The sequence below is a fragment of the Polyergus mexicanus genome, unplaced genomic scaffold (assembly GCF_030449975.1).
Source record: "Polyergus mexicanus isolate NDT 795.1 unplaced genomic scaffold, iyPolMexi1.0 SCAF_25, whole genome shotgun sequence".
Lineage (NCBI taxonomy): Eukaryota > Metazoa > Arthropoda > Insecta > Hymenoptera > Formicidae > Polyergus > Polyergus mexicanus.
Genome location: NW_027223345.1, coordinates 3839576 through 3862628, shown reverse-complemented (window position 1 = coordinate 3862628; position 23053 = coordinate 3839576). Strand labels below are relative to the sequence as shown.

At 34.6% G+C, this 23053-nt stretch overlaps 5 protein-coding genes across 8 annotated transcripts in view; 2 read left to right on the top strand and 3 right to left on the bottom strand.

Moving 5' to 3' along the window:
* LOC138943212 (leucine-rich repeat-containing protein 15) overlaps window positions 1-312 on the bottom strand; it is a 53412-nt gene extending 53100 nt beyond the window's left edge. Inside the window, exon 1 of the mRNA XM_070313808.1 lies at window positions 292-312. The gene's annotated coding sequence lies outside the window, so the exon portion shown is untranslated. The remainder of the gene's footprint in view (window positions 1-291) is intronic.
* LOC138943209 (prolyl endopeptidase) lies at window positions 227-5908 on the bottom strand. Of its 3 annotated transcripts, none has more exons than XM_070313800.1 (14): window positions 5800-5908; window positions 5089-5208; window positions 4579-4802; window positions 4319-4506; window positions 3973-4198; window positions 3553-3712; window positions 3276-3476; window positions 3011-3193; window positions 2775-2888; window positions 2435-2583; window positions 2128-2340; window positions 1707-2034; window positions 1517-1603; window positions 227-443 (listed from the first exon to the last, which is right to left on the bottom strand). In XM_070313800.1, exons 1-13 carry the CDS (start codon window positions 5869-5871, stop codon window positions 1538-1540), a joined length of 2244 nt encoding a protein of 747 aa, XP_070169901.1. In that variant the 5' UTR covers window positions 5872-5908; the 3' UTR covers window positions 227-443; window positions 1517-1537. The 3 variants fall into 3 exon arrangements, with proteins under 3 accessions (XP_070169901.1, XP_070169902.1, XP_070169903.1); XM_070313801.1 differs by having other exon boundaries at window positions 292-437; XM_070313802.1 differs by lacking the exon at window positions 5800-5908 and adding an exon at window positions 5598-5677 and having other exon boundaries at window positions 292-443.
* Window positions 5909-10874: 4966 nt separating this feature from the next.
* Window positions 10875-13712, top strand: Lipt1 (Lipoyltransferase 1). Its single transcript, XM_070313813.1, has 4 exons — window positions 10875-11571; window positions 11958-12065; window positions 12712-12925; window positions 13109-13712. The coding sequence occupies exons 1-4, from the start codon at window positions 11062-11064 to the stop codon at window positions 13489-13491; spliced, it is 1215 nt and encodes a 404-aa protein (XP_070169914.1). The 5' UTR covers window positions 10875-11061; the 3' UTR covers window positions 13492-13712.
* A 589-nt stretch (window positions 13713-14301) lies between these two features.
* Window positions 14302-17445, bottom strand: LOC138943214 (SLIT and NTRK-like protein 1). Its single transcript, XM_070313812.1, has 4 exons — window positions 17059-17445; window positions 15786-16019; window positions 15537-15697; window positions 14302-15357 (listed from the first exon to the last, which is right to left on the bottom strand). Exons 1-4 carry the CDS (start codon window positions 17428-17430, stop codon window positions 14739-14741), a joined length of 1386 nt encoding a protein of 461 aa, XP_070169913.1. The 5' UTR covers window positions 17431-17445; the 3' UTR covers window positions 14302-14738.
* A 3998-nt stretch (window positions 17446-21443) lies between these two features.
* Window positions 21444-23053, top strand: part of Glut4ef (Glucose transporter 4 enhancer factor) — a 101006-nt gene continuing 99396 nt past the window's right edge. The window contains exon 1 of one of the 2 annotated variants that reach the window (XM_070313804.1): window positions 21444-22872. In XM_070313804.1, coding sequence (XP_070169905.1) covers window positions 22291-22872 — 582 coding nt within the window. In that variant the 5' untranslated portion in view covers window positions 21444-22290. The remainder of the gene's footprint in view (window positions 22873-23053) is intronic. The other variant, XM_070313805.1, reaches the window with a different exon arrangement.

The following is a 23053-nucleotide window of genomic DNA, read 5'->3' as shown; positions in this document are numbered from 1 at the left end:
GCAATAAAAACTGATTTTTATATGAATCTATTTTATTAATTGTTCCATTTTCTCTCCCATGTCGTTTTAATACATTAAATTATATATATCTGTATTATATGACAAAAGTGAAAGATTATTTTTTAATCGTATTATTATGTTATTTTTATAACTGATCTATTTATTAAAGATACAGAGAATATGCGAAAATATATTGAATACAAAATTATCATAAATAAATATTCAATGTAACGTATATGCATTCATGATATTAATATTCATGATATAAGCATAATTAAATAATGTACTCACCAGAGATGATTTATTCGTCAGCTACTAGAACAATACTATTTTTCAAATGACTTTATATATTGTCGTTCTTACATCAAAAATGCTGGCCACGAACATTATACAAGCGTTGCAGTTCCCGTTATGACATCAAGCTTCCTGTTTCCTCACTGCAACTATATTAAATTATAATGTCAGAAGCGAGAAATCATAATTTTTTTTTACATGTTGAAATAAGTATTTTTTTATATGCTAATATTCGCATTCAAGTTGGTGACTAAATTGACAAAATATACTCTCTTCTATTTTATTGCTCTGCATTAGTAAATGCATATATAACTTCTCTATATTTCCCCAATGAAAAAAGAGATCTTATTACAATTTATTAAGATTTATAGCTATTTATTAATCATACATCTTAAAGAAAATCTTCTATGTTTTGTCAATTGATATTATCAAATGCGAATATTTGCATAAGACAAAACTTATTTATTTCAACTATTTGCAATGTAATTTGCTAATAAAAAAAAAAATGATTTCTTGCTTCTGATGTTATAATTTAATATCACCACAGTAAGTGACTAGGATTAATTAATACTGATCATAAATCCAGATATCACGATATTCCATCCAATATTACGTTTACATATTTTTTTTGTATAACAAAAATTTGGACATATACATTTCCACATTGACAACGGCACCGTCAGTGCCACTGACAAATATGAATTTTATAAATAAAACAAATTTTATATATATAAATCTATATTTAATAATTATACTATCAATAAAACTACGACGTAATAAAAAAGAACAATATCGGGATATAGCGATCCAAAAGAGATTCATAAAACAACTTTTTCGTTATATATTTTTTCTCTTAACAGTATTTTAAAACAGTATTGATTAATTTTAACATTTTTGCAATCTCCTTGTAGGGAGGGAAAAGAAGATTCAGAATAAAAAAATGTTTTTCGGAATTAGAGTTTGTTTGACGCATTTTTGACTGTTAAATATTCAAAATTATAAGGATTGCTCGATATTTCATTTGGTGAATATTATACTTTGAACGAATCCAGAGTTCATCGTCTTACATTATCATAAAGTATAAATTTCGTCGTTTTTATTTGACAATAAGGATACAGTATTATTATAAAAGAATTTGCAATTGAAGGATATCAAATCAATTTGCAACAATATATTGCAATCCTTTGATTTTTTAAAGATTTATGCGAAATGTGTAACTTACATTTCTTTTTAGCTTCATTAATTATGATTTAAATTCCAAACCCAAGGATTGTACAATAAATGACAAGATATCGGTACTTTCTTCAATCTAAAATAGAATATTCTCCCTATTATCTGATATTTTTAAAATAAAATCGATTGTGTATATATGTTTTAAATGCAAATTGTTTTACAGAAATATATATACTTACCACTTTCATGGTTGGTTTTCCACCTCCATGACCCGCCTTAGTATCTATTCTTACAAGTATTGGATTTTTTTGTTTTGGTATGTTTCCAAGTGCATGTTGAAGAGTTGCTATTAATTTAAGAGTATGCAAAGGTACGACGCGGTCATCGTGATCAGCAGTCAGAAGCAATGTTGCTGGATATTGTACATCATCAGGAGGAACTCTTACATTATGTAAAGGTGAATATTTCAACAAATTCTGGAAATGCTTGGGATCATCTGAGCTTCCATAATCCGAAACCCAAGCGGAACCAATAGTAAACTTATGAAAACGCAACATATCCATGACTCTGTTATCATAAAAAAGATTTTAACAGTTTTCGTTACTATATACGTCGCGCGCGCATGATAGTTACAAAAATGATAAAAATATGTCAACTAACCCCACTTGAGCTATAGCTGCACCAAATAAATCAGGTCTTTGATTTATGCATACAGCAACAGCCAGGCCACCATTACTACCACCTTGAATCGTCAATTTTGTTGAAGTAGCGTACCCATTTTCTACAAGATATTTTGCTGCATATTGAAAATCATCAAATACATTCTGTCTATTGAAGAAACGTCCTGCATTATGCCATTTTTCTCCGTATTCACTATAACAAAGAATGCCATTTTTGAAAATTGATATTTTTTATATAAGTAAATTATTTTATAGAGATTTTCTCTATTTTCTATATCCTTACATACCCCCCTCCACGAACATTAGCGACAGCAAGTACTCCATTTAAATGCTGCATAAAGACAAGTCTTGTAACACTGAATGTAGGTTGAATACTCGCATTAAAGCCACCGTATCCATAAAGTAAGGCTGGCATAGTTCCATCCAATACAGCATCCTAAATTAAATATTTTCATTGATAATTTTTAACATTGATGAGAAAAAAATATACAAAGATAAAATACATACATAAAAATTTAGTAGTCTTCAGATATTCTTAAGTTTCTACTTATTAAATGCTCACAGGCCACATTAATAATACAACACATTTAATATTTTATTGAAATATATTTCTTTTAATATACATACACTCTTTGTTACTATAAACATGGGAATTTTTGTACCATCCTTGCTTGGATAAAATATTTGACTAGTTTTATATAAACTTGCATCAAAACCTTTTACTTTAATTTCTCGCAATATCTGTAAAAACAAAAACACAAGTTATCAAATCAATTTATAAATATACTCAATATAAAACCTTTTGTATAGTATATGAAATATTATACTCTAGTATATATTTAAAAAAAAAGAGAGATACTAACTCGTGGTTCCTCTTCTTTCTTCAAATCAATTGTATATATGATGCCAGGAGTTAGAAATGATGTAAATTGATAAAATATTTCGGAATATTTCTTCTCGCCTGAGAATCCGACAACAGTACCAAGATCAAGAGGGAATGTTCTAATTATTTCACCAGTTTTTAAACAATGCAGTTGCAAAATATTCTATAAAAGATTCAAGTGTCAATATCTATTATTTATTCTAAGCCGTTACTCTAGACATATTTCACATAGTATATATATTTACCTTAACATCTTGTATATAACAAGCAACGAATTTGTCTTCATCTACAGCATCAGCCCAATCCAGTACATTTTCAGGATGTTCTGGCAAAAGATCAATCCATTTGTCCTGTCCATAATCTAACAAATCTATAGCTATTAACTTGTAGTTAGGTGCATTTTTATTTGTGCGAAACACAGCTTTGGTACCAACATTGGTTACGTACTGAAAATATATAAGCAATAGCATAAATATTACAAATAACAAATATAATAAATTGGAGAGCCAAATATTTACTAACTTCATAATCAGCTTCAAGTTTATCAACAACCTGTGTCAATGGCAAGTTGTTACTTATGTCCATTCCAGCTTTTAATGGAGTAAAATACACTAAATTATCTCTGCAATCTTTCAGAGGAGTAACAATGAGCCAATTGCCACAATCAGATACTTCTGCACCTCTAATAAAACAAAAATATGCATATTAAATATATATATAAAAAAATCAATTTTATAATTTGTTTAAATATTCGTTCTTTTATATTTGTTATATAAAAATATATATCGAATTTAAAATATTGGCATATCTGAATATAGCTAGATACATTAAAATTTACAAAATCTGTGTACAAGATATAACACTTTATTTTTTTACATGTCTAAATATATTTTACAGTAGAGTATTAGAGAAAAAACTAAAAACTAATATTGCAAAACTCACATCCTCCACAATGGTTCTTCAGGAAATTCAATTGCAACAACATCATCTGATTGCGATGTACCAACAATGTGATAGCATAGTTTTTGATTTTGATTACCTAAAGTTTCTGAACCATCAGTTTTTCCTTGTTGATCTCGATATTGTCCATAAAAGATGCCACGATTATCGTGTGTCCATGTAATTGGTGAGAATTTTACTTTTTCCAAAATTTCTGGATATTTTTCACCTGTATAAGACAAAAAAATATTAAAAAATTATATATATATATATTAAATATGCTTACAAGTAAAATGCTATATCAAGAAAAACTACAATACAATTGTTAAGATTTTTTTCATCATTTTACCAGTTTGTGCATTCAGAAAATGGATAGTACTCCAATCAGAACCACTTTTAGATAATCCATATGCAAAAATGCTACCATCTTCGCTAAAACAACTACTGGTAATTGCAACAGTACCATCTTCGGAAAGAGTATTAGGATCAAGAAATACTCTTGGTTCACTTTCAAGAGTATCTTGTACATATAAAACACTGCAATGATTTATTAACTTGAAATCTGTTCATAAACTTATATATAAAAACATCATATATCACGCATTGTACCTTTGATTTTGTAAACCTGTATTTTTATAAAAGTAATACTTTCCACCATGTTTGGCAGGGCATGAATATTTTGGAAAGTCCCACAACTGTTTCAATCGATCGTGAATATTGTCACGTGCTTTACATGCAGCCAAATATGGCTTAGTGATAGCATTTTGAGCATCGACAAACGCTTTTGTTTCCGTCGAATCTGGATCTTCCAGCCATCTATAGGGGTCTGCTATCTAAAAATAAGAGTATATATATATATATATATCCTTCATATAGTACAAATTACAAACTTATAAACTTCGGAAATATGTTTTCCTTAAAATATATAGCTTGAAATATTTAAATCCTATTTGTATGACAAAATTGCCTTTCTTTACAGTGTTCATGCAAATCGACAAATCGTTATTTGATTAACACATGTAAAATATGAAAATATCAAGGGTCAAACATTCTTTATGGCTAAACAAATAGATACTTTCACAAATTAATGGCATCACTTTCTTCAAGATGCATTCTAACCTCAACACCGTGATAATCATCGACGACGCTTTCATCCCTGCGTGCCTCGGGATACTGTATCCTCGTCATAATACTGTTCGTTTTTTGTTCAGCGTTCTTCCGTGTACGATAAACCGCCGCCTAAATAAACACCGAAAATTCGTTAATGATATTTACACGCGCGCACAGTCTCTTTCCATAAATGTCAATTGTCAGAAGCCAAATGAGACAAATGTTAAATCACGTGAGGCGAACTGATGTACTAAGTTTTCAAATGTAGCCCAAATAATCTTTCGAATGACAAATGGAGATGATAGATTACGTCTCAATCTAATTTATGCGCAAACTAATTTTTTTCTACGAAAGGTGTAGAAAAAGACGCCAGAGTTAGGATCGCGTGACACGTGATCGTCGCGACGTTTATATAATATATACTTCCATTCATATATAACGTGTATTGCCAATTAAAACTGCATTAACTAGCATTATGTTATATACGAATAAAAATATATAAATGATTCTTTAATTACTAGCTATATACTGGCACTTTTTATATCGGAAGACACCAGTAAAACGCACTGAACACAGTGTACGTATATGGGCGACAAATAATAACGCTTTTATGAAAAGAAGACAAAAGGATGTGCCTTTTGCGGTTCGGCGATAATACTTTACAGATGCGTATGTGGATGTCACGCAGCGTGCCAATTGTAAATTATTGACGGTTCTTACCGTGATGTTGAGATTTTTGAGTATCCTATAGGACCGAAATCTGTTCAACGTGCGTATCATTACGCGCATCATCCTCTTCTCGCATCGCACCTATTAAACCTTGACGTAAATCGCGTAAACGTTTCATTTCTATGGCGCGATTTAATTCGAGCGCTCTTTTTGTTGCGAGATGACAAGGCTTAGTTTATATTTTTTTCATATAAAATCAATAAAGTAAAAAATATGTATGTCATAGCCAGATTACATAATCCGTCATTTTATATAACGTCTAAGCGTTTTATAAAAGTGCGGCCGCATTTTCAAATCATTGGTTGAAAATGAAATATTTTACGATCCGGCTAAGAATTTTAATCTTTTTATAAAAGTCGCTATATAAAGCGACATTGGCTGCATTCGGCAGAAAAAGCAGCTTTGCAACTGTTGCAAAATTTTTTAATATGATTGGTTTATACGTTTAGATCCGGCAGGAACTAAGGGCAAGAACCAATCATATTAGAGAATTTTACAAAGGTTTGACGAAGCTGCTTTTTCTGCTGAACGCAGCCATTTGTCACGCAACGATTTGTACATCGTTTTAGATTCTGGTTGGTTCATCTCAGTCATTTTATGAACGGCGCATTTTTACCAACCTTACTTTATGTCACATTTGATAAAACAATCAAAATAAATGCGTTTTTTTTTTTTAATTTTTTCTCATGCTTATATTTCTTTTTATTATTTGTTTTCAAACATTATTTTCGAAAATTCTATTTTTATGTTACTTTTGTAAAACTTTAATTGTAATAAATCCAACAAGTATTCATAAGTACAATGAGTAATAAATACAAGTATTCATACAAGCTTAATATTATTAATATTATTAATATTATTAACGCTATTAATATTATAACATAATTATCTATTAATTTTCTATAAATGGCTATTCTACAAAGACAGTTCATAAAATGACTGAAATCAACCAGCCAGAATCTAAAACTTACCATGTACAAAAATCTTTTTGCGTTTGACAATGTGATGAGTTGCTTTTGTTAGCATTTTACAAAAAGACTAAAATTTTTAGCCAGATTGTAAAATATTTCATTTTCAACTATGATTTTTAAGAATTTTGCGGCACTTTTTATAAAATGCTTAGACGTTTTATAAAACGACTGGTTACGTAATTTGGCTACGACATGTATATTATAGGAAAGTGCTTTGTGTTGCTCTTTTATAGAAAGTAAAAATATTCCTACATATGTATAATATCGTACCAACTTTTTTTTATAAAGAGAGAGAATTTGCGTTTCAAAAAATCACGCTAATCATCCTAATCAGGTTTAATAATATCCGTAATTTTAAAATTGGCCGATTACAGCTATTAATCTGAATGGAATGACTGTGATATTGACTATTTTTAAAACTACGGATATTATTAAATTCGTTTATGGATGACGTATAAATATATTCAGTTATATCTAGATTAACAATTTCGCTAATTTCTTTAGCTTCTACTTTCGTATCCGATGCAAATGATTGAATTAATTAATCAACATTAGCAATCTCGATTTTTACGACGTTTAGTACACGATCAAAGTATGCGCGTATCATTCTAGGATCTACAATATTTTTATACATTCTATTATAGCTGATCTAGCTGCACTAGTTCAGAGTTTATCTCTTTCTGCTTCCAATGTGCAGAGAAACAGATAAACTCCGAACTAGTGCAGCTGTAAAAAGCAGATCTCTAGTAGAATTACTCTGAAAAACATATATCTGCAGATTGATCGTATGTTAATTTTGCTTGACGCGATAAGTATCGAGAATAAGTGATACATACAATGACTCGCAAAGTCTTGTCCTTTTTTATTTCTCAGCATATACAGGATGTTTCAGAATTAAACCGACAAACTTCAGGTGGTTATAAAGGATATCAGAACAAGCCAATTTTGCCAATAAAACCATGTCCACAAATGAGCCGTTTTGGCACTAGAGAATCAAAGATTAACAAAGGTAAAAATCTTTGAAAAAAATTATTTATTGACTAGAAAATTGACTTTTTTGGTGTTCTTTATAACCATCTAAAGTTTATCAGTTTAATTCTGGGACATCCTGTATAAGTTCAATGTAGTTGGCATTGCTATCCATGAAGAGACGGAAGGGTACGAAATGATAAGAGCCTGCTTATTAGTGGACTCAAGAGCTGTCTTTTGAGTATGGGATAATAATTGATAGAGGGACAACTTTGTGCGAGTAGTCCAACCGAGGGTCCAACGCATCATATTGCGAATGTATCGTAGTCGCGATATCTTAGCAGTAAATATGTTATAAATACAAGAGGGAATGGCAATAAAAAAAAAGAAAGATTTAGTCTGCGTTCAGCTCGAAGTAACGCAACAGCTGATACGATGATTATTGCGACATCCATGATCGATTAACGAGAAACTCGGATGGATCGGCTATGTCAAAAATTAATAAATCTAATAATACATTCCGAAATATTCATAAACTTAACATTACGTATTTAAAGAATTTGTAGACTTTAAAAATATAAAATTAATAATTAATTTATAACCTAAAGTAAAAATTTGCCCTAAATTAAAATTAAGAATAAGAATTAAAACTTTAATTTTCATGAATTTTTTTACACACAGTCACTATAAAATTTTCGTAGGGTATATATAGTTACTATAAAAAAGTTAGTTCGATATAAGATAATATTTACAATTTTGAGGTTAAATTATATTCTATAAGGGAAATCTTTATTTTAACTCACAAATTATTTATCAATTTTACATGTAATAATTTGTGAGTTAAAATAAAGATTTGCTTTATAGAATATAATTTAATCTCAAAATTGTAAATATTATTTTATATCGAACTAATTTTTTTATAGTAACTATACCCCACGAAAATTTTATAGTAAAAAATTTATGAAAATTAAAGTTTTAATTCTTATTCTTAATTTTAATTTAGAGCAAATTTTTACTTTAGGTTATAAATTAATTATTAATTTTATATTTTTAAAGTCTAAAAATTCTTTAAATACGCAATGTCTAGTTGATGAATATTTCGAAATGTATTAGATTTATATATACAGGGTGGCTCTGAACGTTCCAGCTAGACTTTGAGATCTTATAGGAAATTTAAATTCTGAACAAAAAGTTTCCTATAAACGTGGGTCGAAAAATGCTTCCTTAAGAAGTTATCGCTCAAAAAACTCTGATGCAAAGGAAGAGCAAAAGGTGAAAAGAAAATGATACAAAAAGAAAATGAAACTTAATAAATTTCTTGAAAAAACGATAAATATAAAAAATAAAAATCTTTTTTTTTTATAAAAATAAAATAAATTTTCTTAAACTAAAATAGCACGTAATAGTAGAAAATGAATAAAGACGTGAAAAAACTAACTGTTCTCGAAATGTCCCTCCCTAACTCCAATACACTTTCGGTAATGACCGATCTAGTCGCTTTACGGATTTCCTCCTGATTCAACTTTAATCGATGTAACAATAAGTAACAAAAGCACTTTTTGTACGTTTGAAACTGGTTATATCAAAATCTATGGAACGTACAACAATCATTTTGATTTCATTTGAAAGATAATTTAATTTTCTACAACTTTTGTTTCGGTACTTTTTTGTTAAAAGACGCACATTTTCCATGATATTTGGAAAAATGTGTAAAATAATCACGATTTCAGAGGTTTTTGAGCGATAATTTCTTAAGAAACCATTTTTCGATCCATATTTATAGGAAATTTTTTTGTATATATATGTATATATATATATATATATGTATGTACATACATATATACCATACAAATAACGCCGACTAAATTTAGAGTTATGAAAATTAGAATCAGCATTAAATAATAGTTTCCCTTTAGATTTTCAATTTTTGATCGATTTCAATTTTAATATTGATTACATAAAATGAAAATGTAATCAACAAATTTGTTGACTCGTATCAATTCTAGCAGTTCAAGGCAAATTATTAACATAGTTTGACCGAATAAATATCGTTTTAAAACATCGATAAAAAAAAAAAGCTTACATGTCTGAGCTTCGTTTTAATGCTTGATAAATGAGAATGAGATATAAGAAAGATAAACAAAGTTAAACAAAGGAAAAATACCGCGTACAAACTTTTATCCGTTTTATATATATATCTACATACGTGTCTGATACTGCTAATTTGTATTTTCATGAACGCTTTTATTAAAACCGCAATTCGCAATATTAAATAACATTAAAAGTACAATTCTTGTGCGCACTTTATCAATGACATAAGAAAGAGAGAGAAAGAGAAAATGCATATTAAATTATAAAACGTTTAAAAATAAGGAATCTACATAATATTATTTATACTTTATTATTTATATTCTCGCTTATACTCTCGCTGCCACGTGTTAGCTCTAAAATCGTCAGGGTCCAGCCAGACATATCGCAAAACAAGACGTAGCGATAATATGCGAATACGTATTTTCCATATAAGAGGCGATCAGAGGGGGGTCCTTATCGCGATATTTACGCGCCTGAAATTCGGTCGAGAGTGGGGATAGAATAGATAGAATAGATGAAAGAGAGTGGGGGAAATCGCGGCCGCGGCCAACATGGCGGCCAACATGCATCACGTGCCAGTCAGCTGTACTTTATGCCCCGAACCCAGATAACCTCTCCAAGTAATTAAACGAAATCCCCTCTCTCTTTACTTTCGACGCGAGTAGAAAAGGCGTGCGTATGAAATCTAAATCCGACAGCACGTCTCATTCCGTGTTCACGAGCATCGATCGTATTTGCATCGTACGACGAGAATCGAGAAAAGTTATTTGCGTATATCGTAAAAACAGGAGCACTTGTCGCCAATAGGATTTACTTTCGGCGCGGGTGGATTTAACTTGAGATTCAAACTGTCAGCACACGGAGGAATGCAAAAGGACTGCCGAGATTGTTTGGGTATCCGGTACCGAATTAACACCCTGGACCAGACCTGGAAGTGGCTGCATCAGACTATCGCCCTGCACGACTACCTGATTTCCGTCACCGCGAGCCAAACCAACGTTTCCAAGCGTTTCCATCAATAGAGATCGTCATATATCGATCGTTAAGACTGATTTTATACGCGGCACGAAGTTCAAAACAATTCGAAAAAAATCTCGCGATCTTAGACTAAGATTGATATATAAACAGCCAGAAGTCAGGTCACGGTGACCTTAACCAGGTGGTCCGCGGGTTAATCGACCGTTCGTCAACCAGAGAGTTCCGTTCTTTCATACGACAAGCAATGTCTCTATCTATCAGAATGATTCTCGCCAGACGGTTCACGCCCAGTCTCGATAGCATCCGACGAGTCGTCAGACACGCGTCGACTTATACCACGAACGAGGACATCGACCCGATCAAGAAGTCTGTATTCATCTCGCAATCCACGGACGTGTCTGTCAATTTGGCGTTGGAGCACTGGCTGTATCGCAACTTCGACCTCTCCAAACACCACGTACTGCTCCTTTGGAGAAACGATCCGTGCGTAGTGCTCGGTCGTCATCAGAATCCCTGGCTCGAGTGTAACATTCATGTGGCTGAGAAGGAAAACATTGCTCTGATACGACGAAATAGCGGTGGCGGTACCGTTTATCACGACAGAGGCAACCTCAATTTGTCATTCTTCACGCCGAAACAAAGATACGATCGGAAATATAATCTCAATATCATCAAAACCGCCTTGTTCCGACAATGGGGCTTAAAGAGCGAGATCAACGAACGGGACGATATTATAGTCGAAGGAGATTACAAGGTAATAATGTTTAATGTAAATTTATAGAGAATCTTATTCGCATCCGCGAAATATAATTTAAATACTTTTACTAATTATTGAATTAAATGATAATTATATTAAATTTATATATATATAACACGGCCAATAGATGCCGTAGTCAATAACATTATATAATTAACGCGATAACGAAACATTTCGATACGAATGATGTAACGCTCTTTAAATGTGTTTATGTGATTCTAAAAATAGATTTTGCTCGTTACAAAATATTGTAATTTTCTCACTCAAAATTTATTTATAAATTGCAAATTCTTTCCGAGTATACGAATTTCAAAAATTCATAAAATTAATTTCTCACCTTCATTTTGTTTTAACAACGTAATTTTGCGTATTACTATGTGTAGGTATCCGGAACGGCTGCAAAGTTAGGACAATCGAATGCTTATCATCATTGCACGCTTTTAGTTAACGTGAATAAAATCAATCTGAATTCTGTTCTTGCAAGAAAAGAGGTAAGATCTTCTTTAACACGACCGACACACTTGCATATACAGGGTGTCTCACCAAAAGCAGCTATTTTATTTTTTTAATTAAAGGAGATAGGACTTGAAATATCGCGGGCGACGATCTTTTCATTTTCGGCCCTGCGATTGGGCCAGCTTTAGATTGAGTATTATGTCAATCTCTGATGCATGAGTCAAAAGTTGGTCATACAAATCGATAAAACTCATAATATATAAAATATTTACATTATATCATACATTGTTGTATTCGTTTCAAACAGCGTTACAATTTTTATCATATGGAAATATTCACATTATTATAAAAAAATTATGCTTTATATCTCTCCGTTCATTAACACAGAGCTTTTGGAAGCGATCACTATGCTCACAATAGAATTCAGTTTGAACCATTTAATTTGATATATATTTTTTATGGTCTATCTCTTTTTAAAAGATAAAAGGGGTTGGCCACTTTTAATGGGACACTCTGTATATGTTTTTTAAATACACATGTGTACGTCATCGAAAGATACAATTTTGCCAGACAATGATAGCGCGGTGGTATATGAATATCACGCTATTGTTTTCAAAAGATAATGTGATGTATAAATATGAAAAGAAAAAAATTAATGAAATAAATAACGTATTTTTTCAGAACAGTATCATTACGAATGCGACGACTTCTACGCGTTCAATAATAAAAAATTTATCCGATATAAATCGAAATATCCAAATGGATAAACTTATATCTGCTATTGGCTGGGAATATATGCGTACGAAAGCTCTTGTTCTCGAAGACGCGAGATATGATCTCGTTCAGCAACAGAAAGGTTTCCAGTATGTCAACCCAACCGAAGATTGGTTTCCTGGTATGTATCGAAAAATTAACTCTTATTATTCGAAAAATATATCAAATAGAAAATATGATTAATTTTTTTTAACAATTTTGGAAATCTTGCTATTGTCATTATTAAAAATAAGATATATATATATATAAAATTAGCTAATAACGGGTAAAAATATTTTTATAAAATGGAATTATATATATACAGGAATCGACAAGATTATCAGCGAGTTTCGTTCCTGGGATTGGAATTTCGGTAAGACGCCGAAGTTTACAGTTACCCGTGCGCTCGATGTCCCCACTCATGATGGTAAAATGCATCGCTTAAATTTAAAATTGGAGATACAGAACGGTATCGTAGAGGAAATCAGAATGACCTTGCCCGCTGGATTAGTAACAGCCGATATTAATCAAGATGCAAGTACGCATCTTGATCTTCATGTGATTAGCAATCTTCGTGGTACAAGATACAACCATGAAGTAACAGAAAATATAATTACTGAGATTGGTGGCAAGATCGTTACATTAAATACGAGCCAAAGTATAGATGATAACAATGTAAGGAGATTTGACGAGGCTACGCTACAATGACCCGAAACTTCGGACAGCCACACGTCTGTCTGAGGTTTTATTGTGTTCAAAAATAAAACTAATTATATATATATATATATATATATATATATATTAGGGTAGACGTTAAAAAAAATTATCGCTGCCGCCCTCTAAAAGAGTAGTATTTGATAAAAAAAAAGTTCTGTAAAACCCCAAGTCTGTAAATTAAAATGAACAGGTGTCTCTTGAAAAGATAAGTTTGAAAGACGTTTCTTTTATTTTTGCTTTGTTAATTAGCTGTAACAGCAGTTAAAAAAATTTTTTTTTGTATAATTGATAAAAAAGTTTATTAAAATTCGATTATTTTGTCGTACTGCAAAACAAAAAACTTTCTTAACTGCTGATACAGCTAATTAACAAAGCAAAAATAAAAAGATATCTTCCAAACTTCTCTTTTCAAGAGACACCTATTCACTTTAATTTACAGACTTGGGGTTTTACAGAACTTTTTTTTATCAATTACTATTCTTTTATGGGGCGGCAGCGATAATTTTTTTTTAACGACTATCCTAATATATGTACATATATATATATATATATATATATAATTTTAATACTTATATATATATATATATATATATATAGTTCTTAAATTATATACATTGTATTATATATGTACATATTACGTATTATGTGTATATAGTATTTTATACACACAGGAAAAAATTTAAGAAGTTTTTATTCGGTAATATATAATTATCATATCAATGCGTTGTTCATTTATTAAGAATGTCGCAATAAAACATTATGCGCGTGATTCTTTCTGTTGACATCATTGAAAGTATGATATACACATATTTATAGACATATATATACCAATCAATTGATTGCATTATTATAATGAGTTAAGCCTACTATATAAATGCGACATATTTTTTAATTGGTACTTTTGTATTAATTCGCATAATTCGTATTAATTGGCTTATAAAAACTTTTTTTTTTTTTTTTTTTAGTGGAAGATCTGAAATAACATCTGTTGCATTGACATGTATCAAACTCTTTCTCGAAACTTAAACTCTTCAAACAAATTTTATGTGTGTATTAATCTATTAAATCTATTAAATACATAATTTATAATTTGAAAAGAATTTATATTTTATCTCACCAAATCATACTTTGCTAAATATTCTTTCGTATAATATGATAGACGAGTACTGTCAACATTCTACATTTATGTACCAATATCGTTTTATAAATCGATAATATTATAACATTATACTTACAACCTAATTATATCCTGTACTATTTGTGGCATTATTATTTAAGTTTCTTGTAACGGATGGATTACGATAAAGTCCCGGTCGCAGCATGACTTCACGATATGGCGGCGGTGGAGTACCAGGACAAGATATCGTATCTTCGTGGAAAACAGAATCTTCAAACTGCCATAAACTTTGCAGTAACGAAATTCTTTGAGCATCGTTGTTTCTTCGCCGGCGATAGCCACGGCAGCAAGATATCTTCCTTGTGAGCCAGATATAGCACATAAACATGCCACAAGCGCTACCAAGTAAAAATCCAAGTACCAAGAACCAATACGGCGATATAGCATTTAATGTTTTCGTAAAGTTTGCTTTGTGTGTCGCATTAACACAAGTAGTCGTATTTTTGTATATAGATGTAAATGCAGGATACTTCTTTGTCGTTATCATGTTTTTTTTTATGTTTGAATCCAAAGTTATCGAGGGACGATGTTTTTCATGCTTTATCTGTGGCTTGTAAACAATCATTTTTTCAAATTTCTTTGGTTCTAAATTTTTTATGCATACCGGATAATATTGTATATTTCTATGGGCCAAATATATCTGCAGATCTCGTATAAGTTTATCACAAGACCAGGGATTCCTGAAAAAAAAAGAAACACTGCACATATAGAACATACAAACATATCAATCTCATTGCAATATAATATTTACTGCAATATTTCGTTTCTAAACATTTTTGAAAAATTACAAGTATAATAATATATTACATAAGAATAAATTTTACAAAAATTATGAATATTAGATTTCTCGTCGTCTCACCCCTCTATTGATAACATTCGCAAAAATTGCAATTTGTCCAAGACATTGCTGCTCAATTGAATCATCAAGTTATTTGAAAGATCAAGATTACGAAGATGCGAGAGTCCGATAAACGCATCCATCGATATATAGCTAATTTGACAGGAACTCAGAATTAAATCCTATGTAAAAAAAATAAAATTTAAGTTAAATAAGAATATATATGTATATCTTTTTTATAGCATGGAATTCGAATAGTTTTGTTATTACCGTGAGCCAAGGACACTTTAACTTTGGTACATGAGAGTTGAAATTATTTTCTGACAATCGGAGAATTCGCAAATTCTTTGCTGATATAAAAATATCTGACAAAAGATAATAAAGATGATTCTGAGATAAATCGAGAACTGTCAATTCGGATAATCTATCGAAAGCGTTTAAGCCAATTTCGCTGATTGCATTCGTAGAAAGATTGAGATATTTAAGTTTTAACAATCCCGCATCCTAAAATAAATAAGAAATATTATGTTATATCTGTATAAACAATTGACGGGCAATATTTGGGAATTAAAGCGTTTATGAAAGTTTTAACTAAGAAAACTTCGACTCTTTCATACACTTATATATATACAGGATGGGGCATTTATATTAAGACACCTAAATATCTAAAAAATAAAGCAAGATAGAAAGAAATGTTTCAGACAAAAGTTGTTCGGTTCTAAGAGGGTCATAAGATGGTGGTAAAAGATTAGTTTGATCTTGGGTGGAGGCGCTTCGGAGATTTCAATGTCAATCTTGTTTTATTCTTTTTACATCAATTGATGTCTCTTATTTTTTGAGCTTATAATATTAAGGTAACATTATTGCAAAATAAATCATTTTATGAGATATTTCATAATTTATGTAAAATTACCATCATACCCCTATAACTTTTTATGCAGAATATTGCAAGGAATCGATTTATGTCAAAAAATTGGGCTGTTTCCATCTAAAAAAACAAGATTGACATTGAAATCTCTGAAGCGCCTCCACCCAAGATCAAACTAATGGCACCATCTTATGACTCCCTTAAAACAACTTTTGTCTGAAACATTTCTTTCTATTTTGCTTTATTTTTTAAATATTTAGGTGTCTCAATATAAATCCCCCGCCCTGTATATATATAAATTTATTAATCAGAAGTATATTGAAAATTTTATAATTATGTAGAAATCTAAAAGTATGCGTAAAAATAAAAATTTTAACTGAATGCTAAGATTATAAACTATAAACGAAAATAGATGTCTGGCAGTTTTCTAACATAGAACCCGGTCTAAATTCGGATCCAGATTCATTGATCTTTAAAAAATATTGTAGATAATTGTATCAGAAAGAGAAAGAGAGAGAGAGAGAGGTATTTTAAGTTACCTTTTTTATATTTATCGTGCTATATTCAATCGTGATGAATGAGTTCGAGGAGAATGAGTTAGATGGATCTTTTGATAAATATCAGTTGAATATAACGTACGAAAATGCGCTTGTGTGCATATATATATATACTCACCGCTAGTTCATGATTATTTAAAATAGATATCGAATTATTCGACAAATCCAAAGCTTGCACGGTGCTGGGCGCACCTGTATGAATGCTATAAAGATGGCGTCCAACACAAGAGGCGTATTGCAATCCGTACCAAATATCACAGTCGCACAACAATGAGCATTTTCCGGATGAATGCACCGAAACACCAATTACAACTACTTGGAAGGCGAGAGCAATAAATAAGGTTCTAATTATTTTACGTGTCATGGCGAGCCGCTTAAATTTTACGGAGAACGCGCGCAAAGGCGATAATTTCAATGGATTATTATTGATATCTGACAATTTTGCGTTCGATATACATCGTCGATGCGTCACGAGGCACGAAACTGCCATGCACTGGCATAATCTTATCTCGCCAACGTGTACGACAAAGCGATGTGTATATTGCGACGCGTCATACTGTCATATCATTATCCTTTTCTTTACCTTATATTATGTTTTCTAGGAATTTACAACAGTTGACCTGCGAAGGGTGCCTGATCCAAGAAAACGCTGGGCCTGAGCAAGGAAAAAACTACACACAGGACATATTCTATGGGATTTAAAAGGATTTATGGATTTTACTTTAGACTATAGCCTGACTATAAATATTCTCTTTAGTAGAGAATTTTCTATACACTTTTAAATATATATATATATATATATATATATATATATATATATATATATATATCTCGTCGAACTTTCTAATTACAATTTCTGTAAACTTGATAGAGTACGTTTGATATGATATATCTATTATAATATGAGAGAGAGAGAGAGAGAGAGATTTTCCTTTAAAAAAATACTCTACCGCAAACCGAAAGAAAGAACCGCGATAAATTTGTCCGCTCCACTGAAAAATATTTTTCTCCGGTTAAGAAATATTCTTCCAGTTTTAACGTAACAGTAGAATAAACGCAAACTCTTTTCCAAGTTTTGAAATACAGTAAAGTTTGCCAACTTATTAAATGGAAAAATAAGTTGAGTTAAAATTACATTATTATTTCTCCTTTGCCGTTTCAGTATAAATAACTTTGTCAGTAATTTGGAGAAAAAATATAAATGAAAGGAAAGCTTAATATTTTTATTCAGTAATTTTTCGGTTACATCTATGTCTTAACTGTAGTTGTTTTTATTATTTGTCAATACACTAACCGATTTGTACGAAAGAAGACACGAAGAAAATATGACCTTTATTTGCAAAAGTAATTTTTGTTAAACTTTTGCATTTTATTGATTTGATAATCGTAACACGATATTTATCAACTTAAAGAATAATGTGTCATATGTCAAAGCATTGACAAAAGCATGAAAATTTCCAAGACTATTCTACTTTATTTCTTCTGAGTATCTGTGCAAAATCTAAGCACAGTTCTCTTAACGGTTTGGAAATTATTTAAGTTTAAAGTTAGTATGATTCTTATAGAAAATCGTGTATTGAAGCATTTATTGATAAATTTGACAAGAAAAAACATTGTCAACGAAATAGAAATTTTCACATATATTAAGAAAATTCTAATAAATATTTGTGTAAAACTTGATTTAGATCCACTTATTCGTTTAAAAGTTATTTACTAAAAATTGTAGAAAAATATTATCTGTCTCTTTCTCTCTTTCTGCAACTTACTCGTGTTTTTTCCTTGCAGTTAATTTCAGGGGTACTCACGAACAAAAGTTCTTGTCATAAATTATGAAAAATATTAATTACAACTATTTTCTTTTACGAAGACGTTAAAAACCATATTATTTTGTGATATTTTTTTTTTTGTAATTTGGATTTATTTATTTGATTTTTCAAACGGTATAAACGTAAGGAATATGTTTTGTTTTTCAAGTTTCTTTGCTACTATTATATAGCCAAAACATTCTTAATTTGAGAGAAATAGAGAAAGATATGTACATACAGCTTGTCGCGTAAAGTATAAAATATCTCGTAAATTATTAAACTTTTGGCCATCATACCTCTATAACTTTTTATGCAGAATATTGCAAGGAATCGATTTATGTAAAAAAATTGGGATGTTTCCATTTAAAAAAACAAGATTGACATTGAAATCTACGAAGCGCCTCCACCCAAGGTCAAACTAATGGCACCATCTCACGACCCCCTTAGAACCGAACAACTTTTGTCTGAAAGATTTTTTTCTATCTTGCTTTATTTTTCAGATGTTTAGGTGTCTCGATATAAATGCCCCACCCTGTATATAGTCTGTATAAGAAACTTTATGAAACAAATTAGTGCTTTCCCAGACAGTACAAGAAGGCCAAAAAATAATTTAAAAATATTTACAAGACAATTTGAGGTCTTCAAATCGTCTTTTAGACGTCTTTTAGAGACATGTGTTGTTTGGTTGGTTGTTGTGACCTTCAATTATAATCTTCAATTATAGTCTATGATTTTGAAATATTCTTATTGTATATCTGTCCACGGCCTGTAGCTAATATTACTCCATAGCTTTCGCGATAAAAGAAAATTATTTCGTTTTCATTTAATTTATTTATTCATCAAACCAAACATAGGAGAAGGTAAAACGCGCCATGTTTCAAAAAATATATATATAATACATATATAAAGAACTCGTGTGATATTATCGACGCCGATTTATTGCAGTGATGCGGAATTGAAATGAATCACGCTCGCTAACAATAAGAATCGACAGAGACGTATCGGGATAATGGATCGCGACGCGTTAACGGGGACGACGAGATTCATCGGGGCTTTCGGTAAACGACGCTCATTACCCTTTGGCGCGTCTTCCGTACTTATAATGAGGGTCAGAGCGGTTACCGAGCTAACCAGCGAGGTGCGCATATTGCGCAACAACGTCCACGGAAATAAATCTAGGATAGGCTGCTGGGAACGCGCGCGTGGACCCCGTTGCCCGTTGCCTTCTATTTCGCCGCTTCGCCTTCCCCACCTCCGCGTTCCCCTTTCTCTCTACCCTCCCCCTTCCCCCTCCGCCCTCATCCATCCATCCATCGTAACATCTTCCGGCCATTTTCATCGCGCGTCCTCCGCGACGCCATAACGATCAACGCCGGGACGGAGGACGATGATCGATTGAGCCGACGAGAGAGGGTCTCGAATTAACCCGGCATTGATAATCCGTCCTCGTTCTTCGAGACTCTTCGCGCCCGATAGACGCACGACATTCATCGGGTCGTCTCGATTGAGGAAAAATGCGTTTACTACGCATCGGAGTACGCGCGACGCCGGGAACGTCGTCGCGCGCTGTCGTCGCACCCAGCTGTCGCAGATCGTCCACTCTCTCGCGTTTCGTCACTGGCGCCCTCAGCTGACGCGGTACATCCCCACTTTACGTCGCCGGCCTGCGACCAGCGACTCGCACGCGTACATACGTGCGTCTCTTTGAGCGTCCGCGCGCTTCGATTCTCTCGTAATTATAAACGAGAAACGATGAAAAAGGTTATGGAGATGTATACGCGCGACATGCGACGCGTACGATTCGTTATCGACGTGCACGCACACGCGAGAAAGGTGAGCTTTCGCAAAAATGTCTACCGCGCTGGCAACCGCGCTTCGGTCTCGGAGCGTCCCACTCGCCAGACCCTCCACTCACCGCGTGTCGTCATCGAGCGACTCAGCTGACGCAAAATGGCCGATCGACGCTGACAGCTGAAGCGGAAAGCGCGATCTTCTTCTGCGGGAACGCAGGATCGGGATCGTTTCGTCGCACGATACGCGCATCGTCGATCTCTCGTAGCGCGCGCTTCGACGAAATACGACGTATCTCGCGAGAAATGCGATACAGTATGGTATCGAGGGATCGATGGGAACGTCTCGCGAAGCGAGACGCTTTGCCGTGCGGCCGGCCCGGCCGCTCGTATCGTTTCGTCATCGACATTCTCAGCTGACGGCGAAACAGCCGCCTGGACGTTATTTTGCGTAACAGCTGATCGCCGCTCCGTGACGCGAGTACGCTAAAAAACTGCCCGTACATTCGTCCGTTCGTCGAAATTCGATTCCGAAAATCGATCATGAAGCATCTCGGCTTTCGAGTATTCGCGCGAGAGATACGCGCATGCATAAAGTCGGCGCGTCGTTTCGCGGAAACGCCGGGAACCGGGAACGCCGAGTACGCGCGTCGGAGCAGGCCGGCGGAGAGGTGAGGGGTGGGGAGACCGGCAGCGGGAGAGGGAGGGGGAAACGGAGTGGAGCGTCTCGTCGGGCAGGCGCTCTTTGCCTAAGCGCTCTAGTCTGCGATTTTTTCCCGTTTCTCTCGTTGTCCGGGCGGAGGGCCAATCGGAGTAAGTAGGTCAGAGCGAGTGGCCAATGGGCGCACGAGGCCGGATCACGTGGCTTTGTTGTTATCTATCAGCTGTTTTTCCCGGACGGGCGGACGGCCGGCCGGCGCAGTGAAAGCCGCTTGGCAAGTCTGTCCTCTCAGTCCCTCCCGGTCGCTCAGCTGTGCGTCACGTGTCGGGTAGCGCGAGTCCTTCTACCGTACCGGATCACTGTTAAACGTACGATCGCGATCCGGCTCAGACCGTCGTCTATCTTCGGTTTACCGTCTATCATCGGCGCGCGTCAGCCCCGTATTATTATGCTGTCAGCCAACGTGTCCGCGTCAACGCATCGCCACGAATCGATCACGAAGTGCCTCGAATATGCGGACGGCGTGACGAACGCGGGCGACGGTGCACGCCGCTTTGTTGATACGCTGAGTTCTGTGTTCAGGCCGCGGAGGCCACCGCGTCTCTCCAGCGTCTAGAGAGCCCCGCGACTCCTTTCCTCCTCCCCCCCCCCTTCCACCCCGCGCAAATTTAAACTGCCACCGCCGTCAGGCGGCAGGCATACACCCGTGTGATCGATGCGCGACGAAAAGTTGAACGGTACGATGACCTAAAGTGGGATAGAGGGTGAGAGAGAGGGAGAGAGAGAGAGAGAGAGAGTGCGATAAAACGAGCGTTCTCTTGTGGAATTTAAAACCGTGGTGGCCGAGTGACATCCTAACCGCTCGCTAGTGACAGTTGGCGTCCTTTCGGGGGTGCGCGTGTTATCCTCGCACTCGTTGAAATTTCGAACTTTCGCACCGTCCTCGCAACGCGTGCTCTCGCTCTCCGGTGTATGGTGACTCTATGGATCCGCGTGTGTCCCGTGCACCTCGTGTCGGCGTCGAACACTGTTGAACGGAGAGAGCGTTTTTTTTTTTTTTTTTTTCCGCGAAGTGAACGCGGTAGGAACGGTGTATGTACGTCGCGTCGCGCGTCTATCCGAGTGCCACGCGCAACAGGACACTCCGCGCGAGAGCGGACACGATCGATCCGTCTATCGATTATCGCAACACGCGAGAGTGCAGCGTCTATAATACACACGTGACGCACAGGCACCCCGACCGAGTGATATCGCGTCATCGGCGGAAGCTGCGAATAATGTCGACGGGCAAGAGGCTGGCGAAGCGTAGCATAATCGGCACCAGGGTGTGCGCTCCCGGCGAGGATGGCAAGTACTACAGCGGCGCCATTTACGCCGTGAAGTCGCCGCAGACAGCCACCGCCGAGTCGTCGCCGGGCCAGAAGAGCGTCACCCCGAAGACCCTCTATTCCGTGCGCTTCGACGCCGTGCCGGGCGGATGTCCGCCGAGTCCCAGCACCGAGTATTCGGATCGCGACCTCATCGGCCCCGGCTTCGGTTCCGTCACCAGCGCCCGGCTTCTACCAGGTCAGAAGGTGTATCTCACGTACAACGGTAGAGAGATCCACGCGGAGGTCACGGAACATCGTCAGCATCTCGACGAGGTGGACGTGGTCATTGCCCCGAACGGACAAGAGGTGAGTTTACATTCGTGTGTGTGTGTGTGTGTAAAATCTTGATCATCGCTCGGACACACGTGTGACAAGTGTGATCAATTTTATAGTTGGTGTTATTCCCGCGCCGTAAATTTGTATTATTTGTTTGAATATACATGTATGCATCGTGGACCACTTTGGACAATATTTTTAACGCCGTGAA